A 20,067-nucleotide genomic window follows, 5' to 3' on the forward strand; every position below is an offset into this window, starting at 1 on the left:
TTTAGCATGTTCGACTGCAGATGATGCAGGATCTCATCATTTCATCTCAATCAGGTTTGATTCCCGGGTCGGACCAACACGTACCTACTTACTATAGCATTTTCTGTTAAAAAATGCTCTGTATTTATCTATTACTCCGGAGGAAGGAAGTTCGGGATGCCCTTGCACCACGTGCCTTAGAGAGCACGCAAAGACCATCGGTCATGCGCCTGATCATGCTCCGGTCGTGTCGGATTCCCGTCCCATCGGGCTATGAGAGTGAGGGAATAGAGAGTGCACTGTGTTTGCGCACACTTGTACACTATAATATTTCCCGCGTAGTTAGCTAATCTCTATGGAGATGGCCGCCGTGGTCGAAATTCGGTGGGTAGGACATCAGTAACCTACTTGATACCCAGGTAGCTATAGGTAGGTAAGTATCAAATTATTACCCTTGAAACATCTATATTTATTAAGCCAAATTTGAGTCAACTTCGAGCGTAGGTAAAGTGCCATTTAATCCATACTAATATTATAAATGCGAAAGTGTGTCTGTCTGTCTGTCTGTCTGCTACCTTTTCACGGCCCAACAGTTTAATCGATTCTGAAATGATACAGGGTCAGCTTATATCCCGGGGACGGACATAGGCTACTTTTTATCCCGGAAAATCAAACAGTTCCCACGGGATTCCTAAAAACCCATCCGCTTAACCGATTTGTATGTACCGAGGTAGCTTGCGTCCCTGTAATTGGCATAAGCAACTTTTTATCCCGGAAAATCAAGCAGTTCCTACGGGATCTTTAAAAACCTAAATCCACGCGGACTAAGTCGCTGGCATCCTGTAGTCATGTAATAAAACTACGATGTTACAAAACTCTTTAAGGCAAACTTTACTTAATACCTATTACCTGATAATTTCAAATGTCTTTAGTTTAAAAAAAAGTAATAGTAAGTATCTATTTTATTAATTTGCAAAAAATTAACGCAATAGATACCAAACGTTGATTCGCGTTGTTCAGACTTCACACATCACACATACTCTTGCCGTCTGTTAGATGTTGATTGCAATAGCATGTCCCTCTGGTCGACTTGGATCGATCATGGAGAGCACTCTTAAGCGGAATTTAGCTACATTATGAAATTAGAGGTACGAAATTAGTTTCACAACATTAAATTCATTTTCAATTGCACGTGTAAACGTCTTATTTCGTAATGCACGCATATTATTTCGCAATAGATGCATTACGAAATTATTAGACGTTTACACGTGCAATTGTATCGTGAAACTAATTTCGTGCCACTAATTTCGTAATGTAAATTCCGCTTAAACTATTCCAGTTCTGAACCCACCTATGACCTATGGAATATTGAATATTTCATATATAAAAAGTAATAAATACCTATATTATATTGTTATGTAGGAGTATTATTTATGGCCCATAAATCTATTATAAATCAATACTTAAAATGTTTTTTTCTATTTAGGCTTGGCCTAGTTGTGCCTACGCATAACGCAATATACTTTAACTTATCTACTCCTAAGTAATATTTTACCTTGAAGAGATATTATTAACTTATTACTAGAGGATGCCCGCGACTTCGTCCGCGTGGATGTAGGTTTTTGAAGATCCCGTGGGAACTGTTTGGTTTTCCGGGATAAAAAGTTGTTTATGTCAATAACATGGACGCCAGCTACCTCGGTACAAAATTGCATCGGTTGAGCAGATGGGTCTTTAGGAATCCCGTGGGAACTCTTTGATTTTCCGGGTTAAAAATTAGTCTATGTCCGTCCCCGGGATATAAGCTAACCCTGTACCAAACGTCAGAATCGGTTCAACTGTTGGGCCGTGAAAAGGTAGCAGACAGACAGACAGACACACACTTTCGCATTTAAGTATAATATTAGTATGGATTGACTAAGTACCTAACTACCTACCTACCTAGCTGATAAGCAGAATGCGCTGCGATGCAACTTCAGCGTGCTTGAGCGTCACCCATTTTAACCTCCGACCCAAAAAGAGGGGTGTTATAAGTTTCACGTGTGTATCTGTGTATCTGTCTGTGGCATCGTAGCTCCTAAACTAATGAACCGATTTTAATTTAGTTTTTTTTTGTTTGAAAGGTGGCTTGATCGAGTGTTCTTATCTATAATCGAAGAAAATCGGTTCAGCCGTTTGAAAGTTATCACCTCTGTTCTAGTTTTCTTATAGAGGTTTTTGTGTCGGGGGTTTTTAAATTTTGAGTCATATATTGATGGTAGGGGTATAGCACGCGACAGGTCGAGATGGCAATCGGGTTATGAGGCGGGGGGACGCCCCGCACACCCGCGCTGTCCCGTACCGGGTAAAGTAGGTAGGTGCAATTGTACTCCTTTTGAAAGTCAGAATAGTTAGATTTGTAAGATGATATAGTGGGGATAATAATTAATTACGTAAACTTAAAACTAAAGCTACGAGAGGGTTGCAAACGCGCCCAGGTCGTAGAAGAGCCCACAACAAACTCAGACGGGTATTCTTTTTACTATCACCACTTGACAGAATAACTATCAAAGCTGTTAAGAGGGCTCTCTCCGTCACTCGTTTCATACAATCGTAGTTCCAATTTCATTTGAATATTAAGCAACCAAAGTCCATGAAATTTTGCAGACATGTTCTAGAAAATAATATCTATGTCTGTGGTTTTCCAGATTTCTGTTAAAATATTCGGTTTCAAAGTTACGCGGTCTTAAAAATTTTCATACAAATCTTTGAGCCCCTGTAATTTTAAAATTACATATTTTTAGAAAAATCTAAAACACCACAGACACAGATATTAGTTTCTAGAATATGTCTGCAAAATTTCATGGACATTGGTTGCTTAATATTCAAATGAAATTGGAACTACGATTGTATGAAACGAGTGACGGAGAGAGCCCTGTTAAGCAACTCACTCCCAAGTTTTCTTATCATTTAAATAATCCTTTACATTGTAATAGGATTTTTCAATCAGTTAACGAATAATTGAATTAACTTGTTGAGAGGCATCTCCATAGTATGTATTCTGGGAACTCTTTGGTATTCCGGGATAAAAAGTAGCTTATGTCACTCACTACTCTTCAGGTCTTTAACTACAACCATGCAAAAAACCCGGTCAAGTGAGAGTCAGACTCGCGCATTGAGGGTTCCATACTCGAGTATTTTTTTCCAACATTTTGCACGATAAATCAAAAACTATACATAAAAATAAATAAAAATCTGTTTTAGGATGTACGGGTAAAGCCCTTTTATATGATACCCCACTTGGTATAGTTATCTTACTTTGAAAATCGAAATAGGTACATTTTAAATTTTTTTCAATGACGTAACCACAAATTCGCAGTTTTCAGATTTATTCCTGTACTTGTGCTATAAGACCTACCTACCTGCCAAATTTCATGATTCTAGGTCAACGGAAAGTACCCTGTAGGTTTCTTGACAGACACGACGGACAGACAGACAGACAGACAATCAAAGTGATCCTATATAGGTACGGAACCCTAAAATCACGTGATTAAAGGACAAACCAACAAACTAACACACTTTCGTGATTATAATATGGGTAGGTAGTGATAATAACTATTCAATATGCAAAGGCACGCGATTTCGGTTCTACCTATCGTTTCATTCATCATACATGCATGAATGTAGGTTTAACAGGGCTCTCTCCGTCACTCGTTTCATACAATCGTAGTTTCTAATTTCATTTGAATATTAAGCAACCAAAGTCCATGAAATTTTGCAGACATATTCTAGAAACTAATATTTGTGTCTGTGGTGTTTTAGATTTTTCTAAAAATATGTAGTTTTAAAATTACAGGGGCTCAAAGATTTGTATGAATATTTTTAAGACCGCGTAACTTTGAAACCGAATATTTTAACAGAAATCTGGAAAACCACAGACATAGATATTAGTTTCTAGAATATGTTTTCAAAATTTCATGGACTTTGGTTGCTTAATATTCAAATGAAATTGGAACTACGATTGTATGAAACGAGTGACGGAGAGAGCCCTCTTAAACTTTGCGTCTTGAATTAAATTAGCGATTCTCTCGGTGAAGGCCGACGTGTGACTCGAATATTAATCGATTCTGAGGAACATCGATTTTATTTATCGGTTATGTAATGCCCTTCATCCTTATGTCTTTTAAAGGTACTTAAGTACCTACTATAAAAACCTTTAAGAATAACTAGATGATACCCGCGACTTTGTCCGCGTGGTTGGTTTTATTTATTTATTCAATACACGTTAGCCCTTGACTGCAATCTCACCTGGTGGTAAGTGATGATGTGGTCTAAGATGGAAGCGGACTAGGTGTGGCAGTTTTTGTTAAACCCATATTTAGGTACCCCTCTGGTATCTTTGGCATTGTACCGGAATGCTAAATCGCTTGGCGGCACGGCATTGTCGATAGAGTGATAACTAGCCAGTGGTCTGGTCTGGTGACCAGAGACCAAATTACCCCTGCCGGGAATCGAACCCGGGACCTCTCACTAATAAGACCACAGCGCTCACTACTGCGCCAAGGGGGTTGTCAATAGTCTGAATCAAAGCCTCACACTATCACACTAATATTATAAAGGCGAAAGTTTGTATGTGTGTGTGTGTGTATGTTTGTTACTCTTTCACGCGAAAACTACTGAACGGATTTGGCTGAAATTTGGAATGGAGATAAGTAATATCCTGGATTAGCACATAGGTTACTTTTTATCCCGGAAAATCAAAGAGTTCCTACGGGATTTCGAAAAACCTAAATCCACGCGGGCGAAGTCGCGGTCGTCAGCTAGTACATAATAAAGCACGTATAAAACCCCGTCGGAACTCTTTGATTTTCCGGGATAAAAAGTAGCCTTCGTGTTAATTCAGGGTAAGTATAAGATAGGTATATCCATTCCTATCAATTGAAACTCGTCATCATTATCATCATCATCTTAAGCCGATAGACGTCCACGGCTGGACATAGGTCTCTTGTAGGGACTTCCATACGCCGCCGCCATCAAACGGCTCCCTGCGACTTGGCTGATCCACCGTCCGTACACCTAGTGGGGGGTCTTACAACGCCGGGCTTTGCGGTGCGAGGTCCCTGTTCCAGCACCTTGGGACCCCAACATTAATCGGTTTTCGAACTACGTGCCCTACCCATTGCCACTTCAGCTTCGCCACCCGTGAGCTATGTTGGTTACTCTGGTTCTCCTACGGATCTCCTTATTTTGGACTAGAGGATGCCCGTGACTTCGTCCGCGTGGATTTAGGTTTTTAAAGATCCCGTGGGAACTGTTTGATTTTCCGGGATAAAAAGTTGCCTATGTCAATAACAGGGACGCTAACTACCTCGGTACCTTTCATACAAATCGGTTAAGCGGATGGGTTTTTGGGAATCCCGTGGAAACTCAGATTTTTCGGGATAAAAAATAGCCTATGTCCGTCCCCGGGATAGGGCTAAACCTGTACCAAATTTCGTCAGAATCGGTTAAGCTGCTGGGCCGTGGCCGTTAAGGTAGCAGACAGACAGACAGACACACTTTCGCATTTATAATAATTATAAGTATGGATTTGATCACGTAGTAGAGTACCTAACTCCAAGCACAGTTCTCTCCATCACCCGCTATAAGAGGCACATAGTTAGCGATCATGTTTCGTAGAAAACAGTAAAGGTTAAAGACATCCCGCCATTTTCGAAGAAAGAAAGTTCTTCTATAGGTCACTACTTTGGCAGACGATAGGGCTTATATCTATATCTATACTAATAAATAAAATTGGAGTGTCTGTCTGTAATTTCGAAATAACTACCTCATATTAAGCTCATATGGTTATTTGAACGATACCAACACTGAATCACACGTTTTTAAAATTTTTGTCTGTCTGTCTGTCTGTCTGTCTGTCTGTCTGTCTGTTTGAAAAGGCTAATCTTCGGAACGGCTGGACGGATTTTGACGGGGTTTTCACAGACAAGTAGAGAATTGACCAGGGAGTAAAATAGGCTACTTTTTTAACCGACTTTCAAAAAGGGAGTTGTGTTTTTCTACCTATGTACACCGAAATCTCCGAGATTTCTGAACCGATTTGCGTCATTTCTTTTTTAATCGATAGAGGAACTTCGCGACATTGTTTCATAAAAAATTTGGAGTCTAACTCTTCAATCCTGATGCTGCAAGGGATCTGACCAATCCACGCGGGCGAAGCTGCGGGCATCAGCTAGTCATCACTAAAGCTATATATTCACAGCTAAATCTAGTTTCAGATAATTCTTCTCCTTTACCGTTGAACTGCTGAGGCCCTTTGACCTTGCTGTCAACAAAAAGGCCACGCGAACCAGGGTCGCGGGTTCGCGTCCCGACTGTGCAGACATAAATAAACAATGCGCATACCTTCCATGAATTGCCGTTATTTATTTTATTTTGCATACAAAATTGACGGCTTTGAGCCTGAAATACGCTCGACGGAAGTTGATGTTTCAAAAAAAATTACCAAGTGCGAGTCAGACTCGCGCTCCGAGGGTTCCGTACTCGGGTATTTTCCCGACATTTTGCACGATAAATCAAAAAACTACTATGCATAAAAATAAATAAAAATCTGTTTTACAATGTACAAGTAAAGCCCTTTCATATGATACCCTACTTGGTATTGTTATCTTACTTTGAAAATCGAAAATACTAAAAATAATTAGTTCATGAGCACATTTTAATTTTTTTGTTGTGGTGCAACCACAAATTCACTATTTCCTTGTGCTATGAGACCTACCTACCTGCCTTTCATGATTCTAGGTCAACGGGAAGTACCATATAGGTTTTCTTGATAGACACAACTGACGGACAGACGCCAGACAGACAGACAGATAGACAGACATCAGACAGACCTATAAGTATGTATCTGTACTCGTCAAAATCAGATGGATCGTGAAAAAATTACATAACAACAGGGCTCTGTGTTGTCTGGATTAGGAATCCTATTACTTCTTGATAAAGAATAAATAATAATTAATTAGCTTGTTAATAAAACAAATACGATAGACAGACACCTAATATTTATATATTGGCACAAGTAAAGTGCTTCTTAGAAAGATAACGTCAACAAATATACGTACGTAAAGCATCTACCTACATAATATAGGTAATTCTTTAGGTATTTATTCAGTGCCAGTGATAAGAACAGACTGTATGCCTCTAAGTCACACTTAATATTATAAAGGCTTGTATAAAGGCGAAAGTTTGTGTGTATGTGTGTGTGTGTGTGTGTGTGTGTGTGTATGTTTGTTACTCCTTCACGCAAAAACTAGTAGACGGATTTGGCTGTTTGGAATGGAAATAGATAATATCCTGGATTAGCATATAGGCTAAGTTTTATCCCGGAAAATCAGAGTTCGGAGTCGCGGGCATCGGCTAGTAATTAATATAGTTTAGTACCTATAAGAGCATTCGTCGAGTCGGGTTTTAACTGAGCATCAGTTCCAAGTCTGAAGATCCGGAATTTTGAAGCTTCATTAAAAAACCGGTTAAGTGCGAGTCAGACTGGCGCACCGAGGGTTCCGTACTCGGGTATTTCTTCCGACATTATGCACGATAAATAAAAAACTCTATGGATAAAAATTAATAAAAATCCGTTTTAGAATGGCCCTTGTAAATCCCTTTCATAATATGATACCCATTTGACATAGTTATCTTTGAAAATTGAAAATACTAATAATTTTTTCATGCACACGTTTAATTATTTTTTGTCATGTAACCACAAATTCACGGTTTTCGGATTTTTTCCTTTACTTGTGCTATAAGACCTACCTATTTGCAAAATTTCATGATTTTAGGTCAACGGGAAGTACCATAAGTTTTCTGTACACGACAGACGGACAGACAGACAGAAAACAAAGTGATCCTATACGGGTTCCGTTTTTCCTTACGAGGTACGGAAACGGCTAAAAAAGAGTTAAAAATAAAGATTCAAATAAAAAATTACTTGATTCGTTTACCTAGGTACTTACTTAATACTAATCTAAGTATATCACACTTCACACTAATATTATAAAGGCGAAAGTTTGTATGAGTGTGTGTGTGTGTATGTTTGTTAGTCCTTCACGCAAAAACTACTTGACGGATTTGGTTGAAATTTGGAATGGAGATAGATAATATCCTGAATTAGCACATAGGCTACTTTTTATCCCGGAAAATCAAAGAGTTTCCACGGGATTTCAAACCCAAATCCACGCGGGCGAAGTCGCGGCCATCGGCTAGTTGTAATATAAGGAAACAGGTTCTTTTGACCGATTGCACTAGATTTAAAAGAGAAATGCAAAGACAGTTTTCACTAAAGCTTCAAAGCCCTGAGGCATTCAATAAATTATTATCCTGCAGTATGCAACATCTCGCATGCAGACTTTATCTCGTAGAAGGGATACTATAGAGTAGTTCGGATCAGAAGTGCCACATACATATGGGTTTTATGCCTAAGACCAGAGAACGACAAAGCATAGAAGGCGCTTTCTACTAATTGACCGATTGAGAGAAATGCAAAGAGAGTTCTCAAGTTCTCACTAAAGATCCAAAGCCTTGAGGCATTTCCTACGTCGTCCTGCAGCTATGCAACATCTCGAATGAAATATTTTTGTAATTTTTATGATAATGTTTTTAGTGTAAAAACACTATTATGAAAATGATAACAATATAGTAAAAAGCAATGTGAAAGCTGCATTGTGATTTTGATGTTTTGGGCTCTTTTAAGTAGTTTCGACAGCTGCAAACTGTCGCTACTAGATGGCGTTAACAGTTACTTCAGTACTGAGTGAACATACATAATTATTATCACAAACTAGATAATGCCCGCGACTTCGTCCGCGTGGATTTAGGTTTTTAAAGATCCCGTGGGAACTGTTTGATTTTCCGGGACAAAAAGGAGCCTATGTCCGTCCCCGGGATATAAGCTAACCCTGTACCAAATTTCGTCAGAATCGGTTAAACTGTTGGGCCGTCAAAAGGTAGCAGACAGACAGACACACTTTCGCATTTATAATATTGTAGAGTCAGGGAGCGATGTAGAGAGAAAAACGCGTCGAGAGTTGAGACGTAGTGTATTTGATTGCAAGATAGATTTACAAGATAGATTTACAAGATAGGGGTACTGTACTGGTAACCGTCCGTAAAGTGGTGCCGGTATTCCGTCTGCCACTACGTACACTGTTAGCTAGTATATAATTATATATCCCTAGTGTCTCGAAAGGTCCGGTGATCCGTACACAATCGAGTGGTGGAGTAGGCATCGAACATAGGTTTTCACATGGCTTTATATAACGAGCGATACATAGTAATCCCGCGACTTATCGAACAAGTGGCGCCATCTAGTTCTCTCTTTGGAAACTAACTTCGTTACAATATTAAGTATGGATTTCGTCACTGGCAGTAAGCGAAACCGTAGCTTAGCGGTCGGTGTTATGAGGTGCATGCCCAGGATCGAACCCCGGACCTCCCATAGAGGAGGCGGATGTCGTAACCAATGGCTATCACGACTCTCTAGTAATAAACCAGCTAGGTATTATTCACAAGATGCTTTAAGACTAGGGCGCGTTTGGAACCCTCGTAGCTTTAGTTTTAAGTTACGTTATTAATTATCACCACTATATCGTACAAATTTAACAATTTCGACCATCAAAAGGAGTACAATTGTATCTACATTGAATAAATGATTTTGACTTTGACTTTTTCTTTGATGTACAGGGAGTTCTGAGACGCATAATCTTTGACAAGACAGAGACGCGCCGGCACACGGAGACCGAAAATAGATTGCGTCGCGTACGCACACACTACGGTCTCCTGCGAAGGAAAGGATCCAATAATAAACTTAATTACTTATAAATTAACTTACGAAATACGACCCTGGTGGAGTTTAGACTAAAAAAGGTTTAAAAAATCTACCTTTGCCTATAAAAATTCTACCTATATAAAAAAGTTGAAGAAACTTAGGCATAAATCAAAAATGCGAATCGTTTTAATATAATTGCATCCCTTTCTAGTTCATTGTGATAGAGTGAAATGGGATATGTTATTATAGAGTAATTAATTAGTGTACTTTAGTGTTTGTTTTATATAGTGATAATGTGGTTGATTTTGTGTTTGTTTATCCTGCCGATGCGGTATGCTGATGGTAAGTACCTTCTTACTAAAGTTAGTGAGTTCTTTAACGACAAAGTTTAATGGAAGTAATCGTACCTTCATGGGGCAATATAGGAATTTATATTTTGAACCCCCGACCCAAAAAGGGGGGTGTTATAAGTTTGACGTGTGTATCTGGGTATCTGTGTATCTATCTGTGGCATCGTAGCTCCTAAACCGACTCGAAAATGAATCGATTTTAATTTAGTTTTTTTTTGTTTGAAAGGTGGCTTGATCGAGAGTGTTCCTAGCTATAATCTAAAAAAATCGGTTCAGCCGTTTGAAAATTATCCAGCTCTTTTCTAGTTCTTTACTGTAACCTTCACTTGTGGGGTTGTTATAAATTTTTAATTTACACTTGTCTAAATTATCTCTGGTCTGGTGGAAGGCTTCAACCGTGGCTAAGTTACAATTACCACCCTACCCAAACGTGTGTGGGTAAAGCCCATACCATAAGATTTAGCATCTTCGTCGAAATTTCGTCAAAATCGGTTACCTAAGCGGATAGGCCGTGAAAAGGTAACAAGCACACGGACACACTTTCGAATTTAGTATATATGTTTGGACGTGGACAGGCTACAGTATCAAAATTATCACAATATTACAAAATCCGTTATCAGAAAAGCGATGGTAAATCTTGTTATAAAGAAATGCTCTTATCAAACTCATGGTTTCTTAGTTATCACTGAACAAACAGAGAGACAGATACATGCGCCACATTGTCCTAGTGACTCTATTATAATGCCTCGTTGAGTTGAAGCGGTGTTGACTCAGTGTTTAAGACGTCAGTCTCCTTTATTGGGGATCTGAGGTTCGATCCCCCGCACGCACCTCTAAGGCTGAGGTCTATAGACCGCACTTTGACTTTGCTCAGACCATCGATGTATATGGATGGGCCCTTCGAAGATAAAAAACGCGCTCAAAAAGTCAAGAGAATTTGCAAAAGTCTCTTGACTTTGTCAATGACGATGACGTAAGATTCAAGCGTATTTTTGCGGACGGAATTGTATGGGAAAGGCTAATCCATATACATCGATGGCTCAGACTTAAGACACTGTTAAAACGAGACAGCGTTATACCGCTGGCATAAATCTGTCTCGTTTTAATTGAAACTTAAGTCTAAGCAAAGTCAAAGTGCGGTTTATAGATTTCAACTTAAGTTTTCGGACTCATGTGCGTTTTGAGCAATTAATTATATCACTTGCTTAACAGGGCTCTCTCCGTCACTCGTTTCATACAATCGTAGTTCCAATTTCATTTGAATATTAAGCAACCAAAGTCCATGAAATTTTGCAGACATATTCTAGAAACTAATATCTGTGTCTGTGGTGTTTTAAATTTTTCTAAAAATACGTAGTTTTAAAATTACAGGGGCTCAAAGATTTGTATGAAAATTTTTAAGACCGCGTAACTTTGAAACCGAATATTTTAACAGAAATCTGGAAAACCACAGACATAGATATTAGTTTCTAGAATATGTCTGCAAAATTTCATGGACTTTGGTTGCTTAATATTCAACGAAACGAGTGACGGAGAGAGCCCTCTAAGGAAAATATCGTGAGAAACCTGCATGCTTGAGAGTTCTTCATGATGTTCTCAATGGTGTGAGAAGTCTGTCTCTCCGTTAGATAGGTTTTTTCTTAAATAAAAGAGAAAAAAATCCGGCGTATTAGGAACCTCCTCCTTTTTTTTAAGTCGGTTAAAAATAGCGAGCAAACGAGCAATTGGGTCACCTGATTTTAAATAATTACCGTCCAATAAACATATAATTTGCAGAATCACAGGAACCATCAATGCGTTTCAGGAATTTGTTGGTCCGTCCGTCGAATGACCCCATGACCACATGTTGTATTCTAGTGTTAACAACGCTGAAGGGGGTTGATTCCACAGTTTGCATGTGCGTGTGAAGTGTGTGTGTGTTTGTGTGTGCGTATGTAAAAAATTTGCCTTTTTTCCAGGGTCCCTCGCAGACCAAATGTCAGAGATAACCCAGCTGTGCTGCAGCCAGGGCACGACGTACGCGCGGAACCACTCTTCAGAAGACTGTTCCTCCTCCATACCACCTGATGTGCCTTCCACATTTGGCACACTATGCATCTTTGCCATGGACCAGTGTTGCAAGGAATACTTTACGTAAGTACCTACCTACTTCAAAACTTACTTTACTTTGTCTTTAAGAGGGCTCTCTCCGTCATTCGTTTCATACAATCGTAGTTCCAATTTCATTTGAATATTAAGCAACCCAAGTCCATGAAATTTTGCAGACATATTCTAGAAACTAATATCTATGTCTGTGGTTTTCCAGATTTCTGTTAAAATATTCGGTTTCAAAGTTACGCGGTCTTAAAAATTTTCATACAAATCTTTGAGCCCCTGTAATTTTAAAACTACATATTTTTAGAAAAATCTAAAACACCACAGACACAGATATTAGTTTCTAGAATATGTCTGCAAAATTTCATGGACTTTGGTTGCTTAATATTCAAATGAAATTGGAACTACGATTGTATGAAACGAGTGACGGAGAGAGCCCTGTCAACTAGATGACGCACGTATTTTACTGCCCGCCCGTCTTTCCCTTCGTCCGTCTGTTTGTCTGTCAGTGAGCTGTATCTCATGAACCCTACAAGGTAGAGAATGTGTAGCTATTCCTATTGCCGGTAACAACAAATAAAAATAAAAAAAATCAAAAGAAAAACAAAACCGACTTCAAAAACCACAAACACTAAAAAGTAAATTACAAATGTAATTTAGACCCGTGTTATGCATTATGCGTTTTATTTATAGCCACATGCATCATGTTCATTAGAAAATGTTCGGTTTCAGTAGGGTAACCTTCTCACTGAAAAAAATAAGAAAATCCAGGAAAATTTATACGGTTAATCATTCCGGTATCAGCATACATTTTAAATTTTTGCCAAATACCCTTTTCTGAAATACTGAAAATACAAATATCTAACAAGAATAAGTGATGAGATGCAAATCACACAATGAAACTGGAGATCTGTTGTCTATGCTGAGGTCTAGATGGAAATGCGATGAGGTCTAGAAATGCGAGTGATGACAGCTCTCGCCTTCTAAAGAATTCCGCTAGGGAATTGGTCTCAAATTCAAATATTATATCGAACCGGCCAGATATGCGTGAACATAATAAAGGTCATAACACATTTCCACCTTTTGATGGAATGTGCACGGAACGAGTCGGAGCGGCCGCGTGTTCTTAAAAACAACTACAGCGTGGGTATATGCAATAGCATATTAGCTGCCCCGCTGACAAGGGACGTGCGGTCGCTTCTTAAAATGTGTTAATATTGTTTAATATATATATGATTTGTGTTTTTTTGATTTTTATGTTTTATGTATGCATTATAATTGTAGAAACTACGCGGGTGACATAGTCATCTTAGACTAAGCCCCCACCAAAAAAAAAAACACAGTCTGTACAATGGCAGCCCTCATTCGTTTGATAGGATGTAAAATTTATAAAATGTTTGCTAAGGTTACCAAACTGAGAACGTATTCCTCAATTTCCAAATACCCTCAAAAACATTATTATGGATATTTTTGTAGAGGAATTTTTAATTTGAAACTACTCTTTCTCTTTCCATTGAAAGAATAGAATAGAATAGAATAGAATAGATTTTTATTCAAATAAACTTTTACAAGTGCTTTTGAATCGTCAAATAATTTACTACTGGTTCGGAATGCCGTTCCTACCGAGAAGAACCAGCAAGAAACTCGGCGGTTGTTGAAAAGTTGGACCTAATAAAAAAAAACGTTGCATATTAAAAAGAATCAATAAACGTGATGATATTGAGAAAGACGATTAATCAATATCAAGTTTTTATCTACGTCTGTAAACTATTTTAAAAACCAAGACAAGTCCGTGAAAAACTATTAATATGGTAGCCCTATGTTTGACTAAACATCGAAATGCATATTGAATTTCTAGTTCCTGTTGACTAAAACCATTAGGTTTATCGTGGGATGCCAAACGCCAAGGCATTTCTATGCTAATAGTCGGAGGTACCTACGTAAGTACCTATTAAAGGCTATCGTTTGTCTGCTATGACCTATTACTGCCTACTGAAAAACTTTCTTAGCTTTCGAAATCGGCAGAAATTCTAAGATAATAATAATTCTAAGTTTAATGTATTCTGCGTGAACGCTTAATATAGGTTCCGATGAGCCTTATAAGAAACCTCAGAATCACTCATCAAGTGAATCTTGAGAGAGTTTCGCTTGGAGTTGCTCCATGCGATCAAATCAGTAATGAGATTTATCCAAGAACCAAAGTAGCTGAAAAGTAGCTTAGGAGAAGCTGATTAACAGGGCTCCCTTCGTCACTTGCTTCCACTCGCTTCATACAACTGTAAGGTTATTTTTAAAAATTGATTTGATTTGTCAAAAATAATATAAAATTATTAATTTATCTAATGCAGGTAGTTTGATAAAATCGATATTTGGCTCATTCGATGTCATACAATCTGTTACTAGGAGGCCGACAAGATTGAACTTGCATAAATACGGGTGTTTCGAAGGTTTTAATTCAGTCTCCTTCCGAGATTCGGAGCGATATCGCATATTTTCGGTATTTGGATTGTGAACTGAATAATTAGATGTTGTGATAGCAATCACGCTCTAATTAAATTATTTATTTTGTCATTAGTTTGTTTAGATTAAAACTCTCGGATAACCTCTACACATTGAACCTGATGTTTTTTGTGTTGGTTTGAGAGGACATTCCAATAATTCGATAAAAATATTTAAATAATACCTGCTTTTCTGAGTGACGCCAATAATTCAGAAGTGGGATTCGAACCCACGCCCACAAAAGTGGCCTTTTGGGTAAGGTCTGACGAAATCACAAACACAATCTTTATGATAAATTATTACACTTTTATTTCATATTTAAATTTATTAACTTTTACATTTGTGTCAAATAAATGTTGTTCCTCTTACGTTAGTATATTTTTGAATGTCGTCGTTTTAAAACCACTCTTACAGGTAACCTCTCCACGTTTATTAGCCACTCCCCTTTTTATCTTATCGTTATCGGCCAATCCAAATTGTACAATGAATAAACTTAGTGACTAATATACAAATCATCAAGCTCGTTTCACAAATCATCTAAGTAATAAAGATGTTTTCATCTTATATATTGATTACAAATATTATCCTTTATTATGCTACAATTCATCAACTAAAAACTATAAGAATTTTATATACAGTACGTTTATCGATCAGATGTTGAACAACTTCAGCCAATCAATGACGCCTTCTAATATGATGTTATGATTTGAGTGGCGCCAACTATGTTTTATAGATAATTAATATGGGCCAAGCTTACAGCTCGGCCATCCTGTTTTAAGCGAGTCTCATCGCTTTTAAAAAAAAATTAAAACTTAAGTAACATGTAAACTTCACAACCAAAATGACAAAGACTTAGTTCAACAAAACAAAAAAAAAATTAAGATAGTAATTAATTAAATTAATATTCTTGCTAACTTAACTAGAAGGAATATACAGTTTTATTGATACATTGGTATTGATTATGATTGCAACTTAATTTTAGAGCACTCGCAGCACCCCTTTCCATCCGATATAATTAGAAAATAGCAGATAAACTCAATTCAATTCCAAACTATTTACCCTCGGAACTTTACCTGCCAGTCTACAGTAGCACTCAAATTTAGCCTTTAATCTAAAATTCATTTTTCTGTTCTCTTCCGCTAATATTAAAATAAAAAGATGCAGACACTCTAAATTTATAAATAATTTTTCAAAAATCATAAAGATATCAAAAATTGCGAGACCAGTAGCAACTAAAGGAGGCCTCAATTTAATCAAAGAAGGTAGGTATATGCATAAAGTCCGAAGCATCAATTATAACTCACAAGCCAATATTTTACAGGAACACTCAATAGAGATTTGGGGATGAGCATGTAAAACTAATTACTAAAAACTACTTTAAAGGGTTTCAAGTATCTCAAAATAAATTGTTAAAAGTTCTGCTCCAACTAGACTCTCCTTCCCACTAAAGAATTATATAAGAAAACTGATGAACTATATTATATAAGTCAATTATACAAATTCAAAATATGTCTATTTGTTAGGAAAATACTATTAAAGTCCGTACATACACGCATCACTTTAAAGCTAAATCTCATAAATATGGTACACAAAACGAACATACCTATTATGCTACAATTACATAAAGCTAGGACTAATTATGGTATGTAAACTACCTAGCTCTACTACATAATGTACTTGCCGAAACTCATACTGGAGGAAAAATCTTTTACAAAGTTTAAAGTTTAATCAAACAGTGTCAAACACCATAGATATCTTAGCTAGATGTAGGTATAGTTTGTTAACGAATATAACGTGTTTTGACTTTTTATATTATTGTATAGTCACCATACCTTTAAAGATTATGTTTTCTTCTATATTTATATTTAGAATCGGGAGCGATTCTTAATATGAATATGTGTAAGTGAACTTTTTGTCCTTTTGATAAAATAAACTCTCTAAACTTAAAGTTAATCGCCGCCAGTTCTCGATTTAAATCACAAAACATTTTCATACACTTTCAACGCAATAGTTTTACGCACATATTTTCTTCTTCCCTTCTTATTGGAAAATCGCGGATTCCGAGCCTTGGCGCGTCTCTCTTCTACCGGGATACATATGTGATTGTCCTTATTTCCCTCCAGATCCAAATTTTTAATGACCCTTATCCTAGGGTTCTTTCCCTCCAGATCCAAATTTTTAATGACCCTTATCCTAGGGTCTACCTCCTTCCTCCTATAGGACTTTTTGTCCATAGCCCGTAACCTCGGGGCTTTCCTTCCTTGGGACTTTGTGTCCCTGACCCATACCTAGTTTTGGGTCTTTCTTTTCCTCATTTATTCATTTCCAACATCCTTGGATCCTGCAAACATAAAACACTTTGAGTAGACCGTTCATTTAATTTTGTTTTATAAGCATCCATCATAATACAATCCGACCTAAGAGAAGTAATTTTACTTGGTAACCTAGAAAACCTATTATCATTATTATAATTTAGTTTTCTCCAGTTCCGTACCCCTCGAAGGGTGCCTACGAGACCCTATTTTCTAAACCTCTGCTCTCCGTCCGTCTGTCCGTCTGCACGTGCGTCACGGCCTGAACCGTGAACGGCGTATCGTGAACCGTGATAGTTAGAGAGTTGAAAGGAACGTGATTACGGATGTATGAAAATCCTATGCCTGGTTGCTTCCAATTCAAACTTTTTCTTTTAATGCAGATTACGCTTCCCATATTTCTTACAATTACCTATTGTTTTTTTTTTTTTTTTTTTTCTAGCAAAATCCACATTCTGAAGTACTAATGGACAATGTTAAACAAACGCCAGGGTACAGTAGTTGCGTCACTTGTGCCTCTTAACCATATAATATCTACATGCAAAAAGAATCTTTGATTTATAATTTCACATGATACTTATATATTTTATTTTAGCCATAATATGCACCATATGGCGTACTTTGTCGTTTCGAGTAACATAAGCAGAACTACCAAATTCGACCCTGGGAACGACACAGTCGCGACTCGCCGCCGAATGATACCTATTAGTTTATCATTAATTCCTTTTCATAGAGAAAAGCGATATCAACATAATAGCAGGAAAAAAAATGAAATAAATATTCCGTTCGATACATCTCTATTCTCTACGACATCAAGATCTCTATCACAAGCTGATCGATCATAAAGATTAGAAGAAAGTAGGTACCTTATACATTATTTTATATGTTAACCGTAATGACCCGCATCTGTTCGATTTTCCTTTATTCGTTTCGTAAAAGATTCGTCCTCGTACGTCCATCATCATCATCATCGTCATCTACATCGTCATCATCATAAGGTCACTGTTGAACATAAACCTTCCCTAGTAAGCACCACACGTACTGTCCTCAGCCTTCCTCATTCAACCCCTGGTTCCTATTGATACAAACCACTAAACCCCCCCCCCATCAAATGTGTACCTATCTACATCCATCCATCATACCCAAATGCCGTGCTGGTTGATGTGATGAGCGACAAAGTGTTAACCTCTTCAATACCTCATGGAACTGTAGGAATAGCCATGGAAGACCTCCAAACCGAACGTTGATATTTTGTGTAAGTGGTCCCACGAGTCAAAAAAAAATATTCTTGTCCATAAAGGAACAAGCCACGATATAGATTCTTCTATCGGAACTTAAATATTCCAATCACTGCATGTATTCCAACTAATCAGTTTGCTACTGTATATTTGAAGTTGATAATAAATAAAAATGTTAGCTTAATTAAATTCCTATGATAATTCGATTTTTGGTGCATCAACCAGCTTCACCTATTATGTAAAATTAAATATATATATTTTTTTTAAATTACCGGCTGTACATTTTAAACTAACCTAATCAAAATATACTTTCTTACTAATAACTTAATCTTAAAAATTTTCCAGAGGATCCTTCCGCCTCAAATTAACTCAATGATAAAAATGAACAGGAAACTTTAAATGTTGTAAAATCCAGCCAATGCTTCGTACCTTGCCTTATTAATCCAATAGGTACTTCTTTGGATTTTGTCAAAACAAAATACTTTTACTTGTTGAGTGTATAATAAATAAATAATGTAATAAATCAATTAACTGTTAAAGCTAATAACTTTTACAGAAAGCGAACCTCATGATATCTCTTATGAGTTTTAAGCGTAAAATTACCACGCCGAAAACAAAACATGAGCTGACAGTATTCTTATTTGATATACATAATCCAGTAATACTATATCTATCTACATAATTCGTAAATATGTATGTATAGTTTGTAAGTTACTATTTCACTTTATGCTGTTTCAATGCTTTAAGTTATTATTTTTATCTTTGTCTCATTTTTTTAGTTTAGCCTCATTCTATTTTTAAACTTACTATTTCGCTATAATATTTACAAGTAACCTCATCGAAGACTACACGGTCTTCTGATAACCCAACAAGCATTTATCCAACAGCTATCGCTTTCACCCGAACGGAGGTTCCCTGAAATATACTGAGATAACAATACCTAGTTGACACATGGATGTACAAGAGCGGCAACAAGCTATGACCCCCTCTAGTCATAACTATATCTTTATGATTGTAACATTTCAAACAGTGAAAGTATGTATAAACGATTTCGTCCATAGGACATGCGCTCTAAAGAATGTTAATATAATTATCAGCAACTAAAAGCTTGAAGAAACTAATAGGTACAACTTGTCTTTGAAGTATGAAAATATGCACATTTATCAAGTATACCAGTTCATCAAACATTAAAGTACGCATTTATAAAATGATAACTCACTTATTAATCAAGATAACTACCTGTTTATCAAACCTACCCTACCAAATATAAATAACTACTCACCAAATGTAATACTTTATAACTTAAGTAAAAATATGAAACAAATGTGCATCAACCACATACATACACTCTTCAAATTCATCCATTTATCAAAATGTTATATAATATAACCATTCACCAAATCCATTATATACTTTGTTCATTAAATAGCTTAGTCAAACTTTACTCCACTTGCCACGATTGCAAATTTTCCAAAATAGTCAGCCGCAAACATTGCAGCTCATCTCACTTGATAATGCATCCCTCCCTCAGAAAAACAGGCATTAGGAATGTCTTTCCAAGACGCGCGAGAGACAGCCACCGTGGCTTTTCGCGAGATTTAATCCAAATTGAACTAATGCCTAAATAAATGTTTTAATTAGAGGGCGATTGCTTTTGCAACCTCTAACCGTCCAATCAAACACCGAAAGTATTCAATAATCCGAGACGTAAATAAAAAACCCGTCAGAACACCGTATTTATAAAAACAGAGACAAGAAAAAGATTCCTCCTCGCAATGAGATCGCGTGACATC

The 20,067-nt window shown here is 37.1% G+C and overlaps 1 protein-coding gene and 1 long non-coding RNA gene across 2 annotated transcripts in view; one reads left to right on the forward strand and one right to left on the reverse strand.

Moving 5' to 3' along the window:
- The window catches only part of LOC123877226, a 15,792-nt gene extending 7,933 nt beyond the window's left edge, over positions 1 to 7,859 (reverse strand). Inside the window, exon 1 of the long non-coding RNA XR_006798533.1 lies at positions 7,849 to 7,859. This is a non-coding gene — a long non-coding RNA (uncharacterized LOC123877226). The remainder of the gene's footprint in view (positions 1 to 7,848) is intronic.
- Positions 7,860 to 9,739: 1,880 nt separating this feature from the next.
- The window catches only part of LOC123877460 (fibulin-2-like), a 36,786-nt gene continuing 26,458 nt past the window's right edge, over positions 9,740 to 20,067 (forward strand). Inside the window, exons 1-2 of the mRNA XM_045924263.1 lie at positions 9,740 to 10,123; positions 12,090 to 12,264. Of these exons, the coding sequence (XP_045780219.1) occupies positions 10,075 to 10,123; positions 12,090 to 12,264 (224 nt within the window). The 5' untranslated portion in view covers positions 9,740 to 10,074. The remainder of the gene's footprint in view (positions 10,124 to 12,089; positions 12,265 to 20,067) is intronic.

Source organism: Maniola jurtina, chromosome 23 (genome assembly GCF_905333055.1).
Source record: "Maniola jurtina chromosome 23, ilManJurt1.1, whole genome shotgun sequence".
NCBI classification, from domain to species: domain Eukaryota; kingdom Metazoa; phylum Arthropoda; class Insecta; order Lepidoptera; family Nymphalidae; genus Maniola; species Maniola jurtina.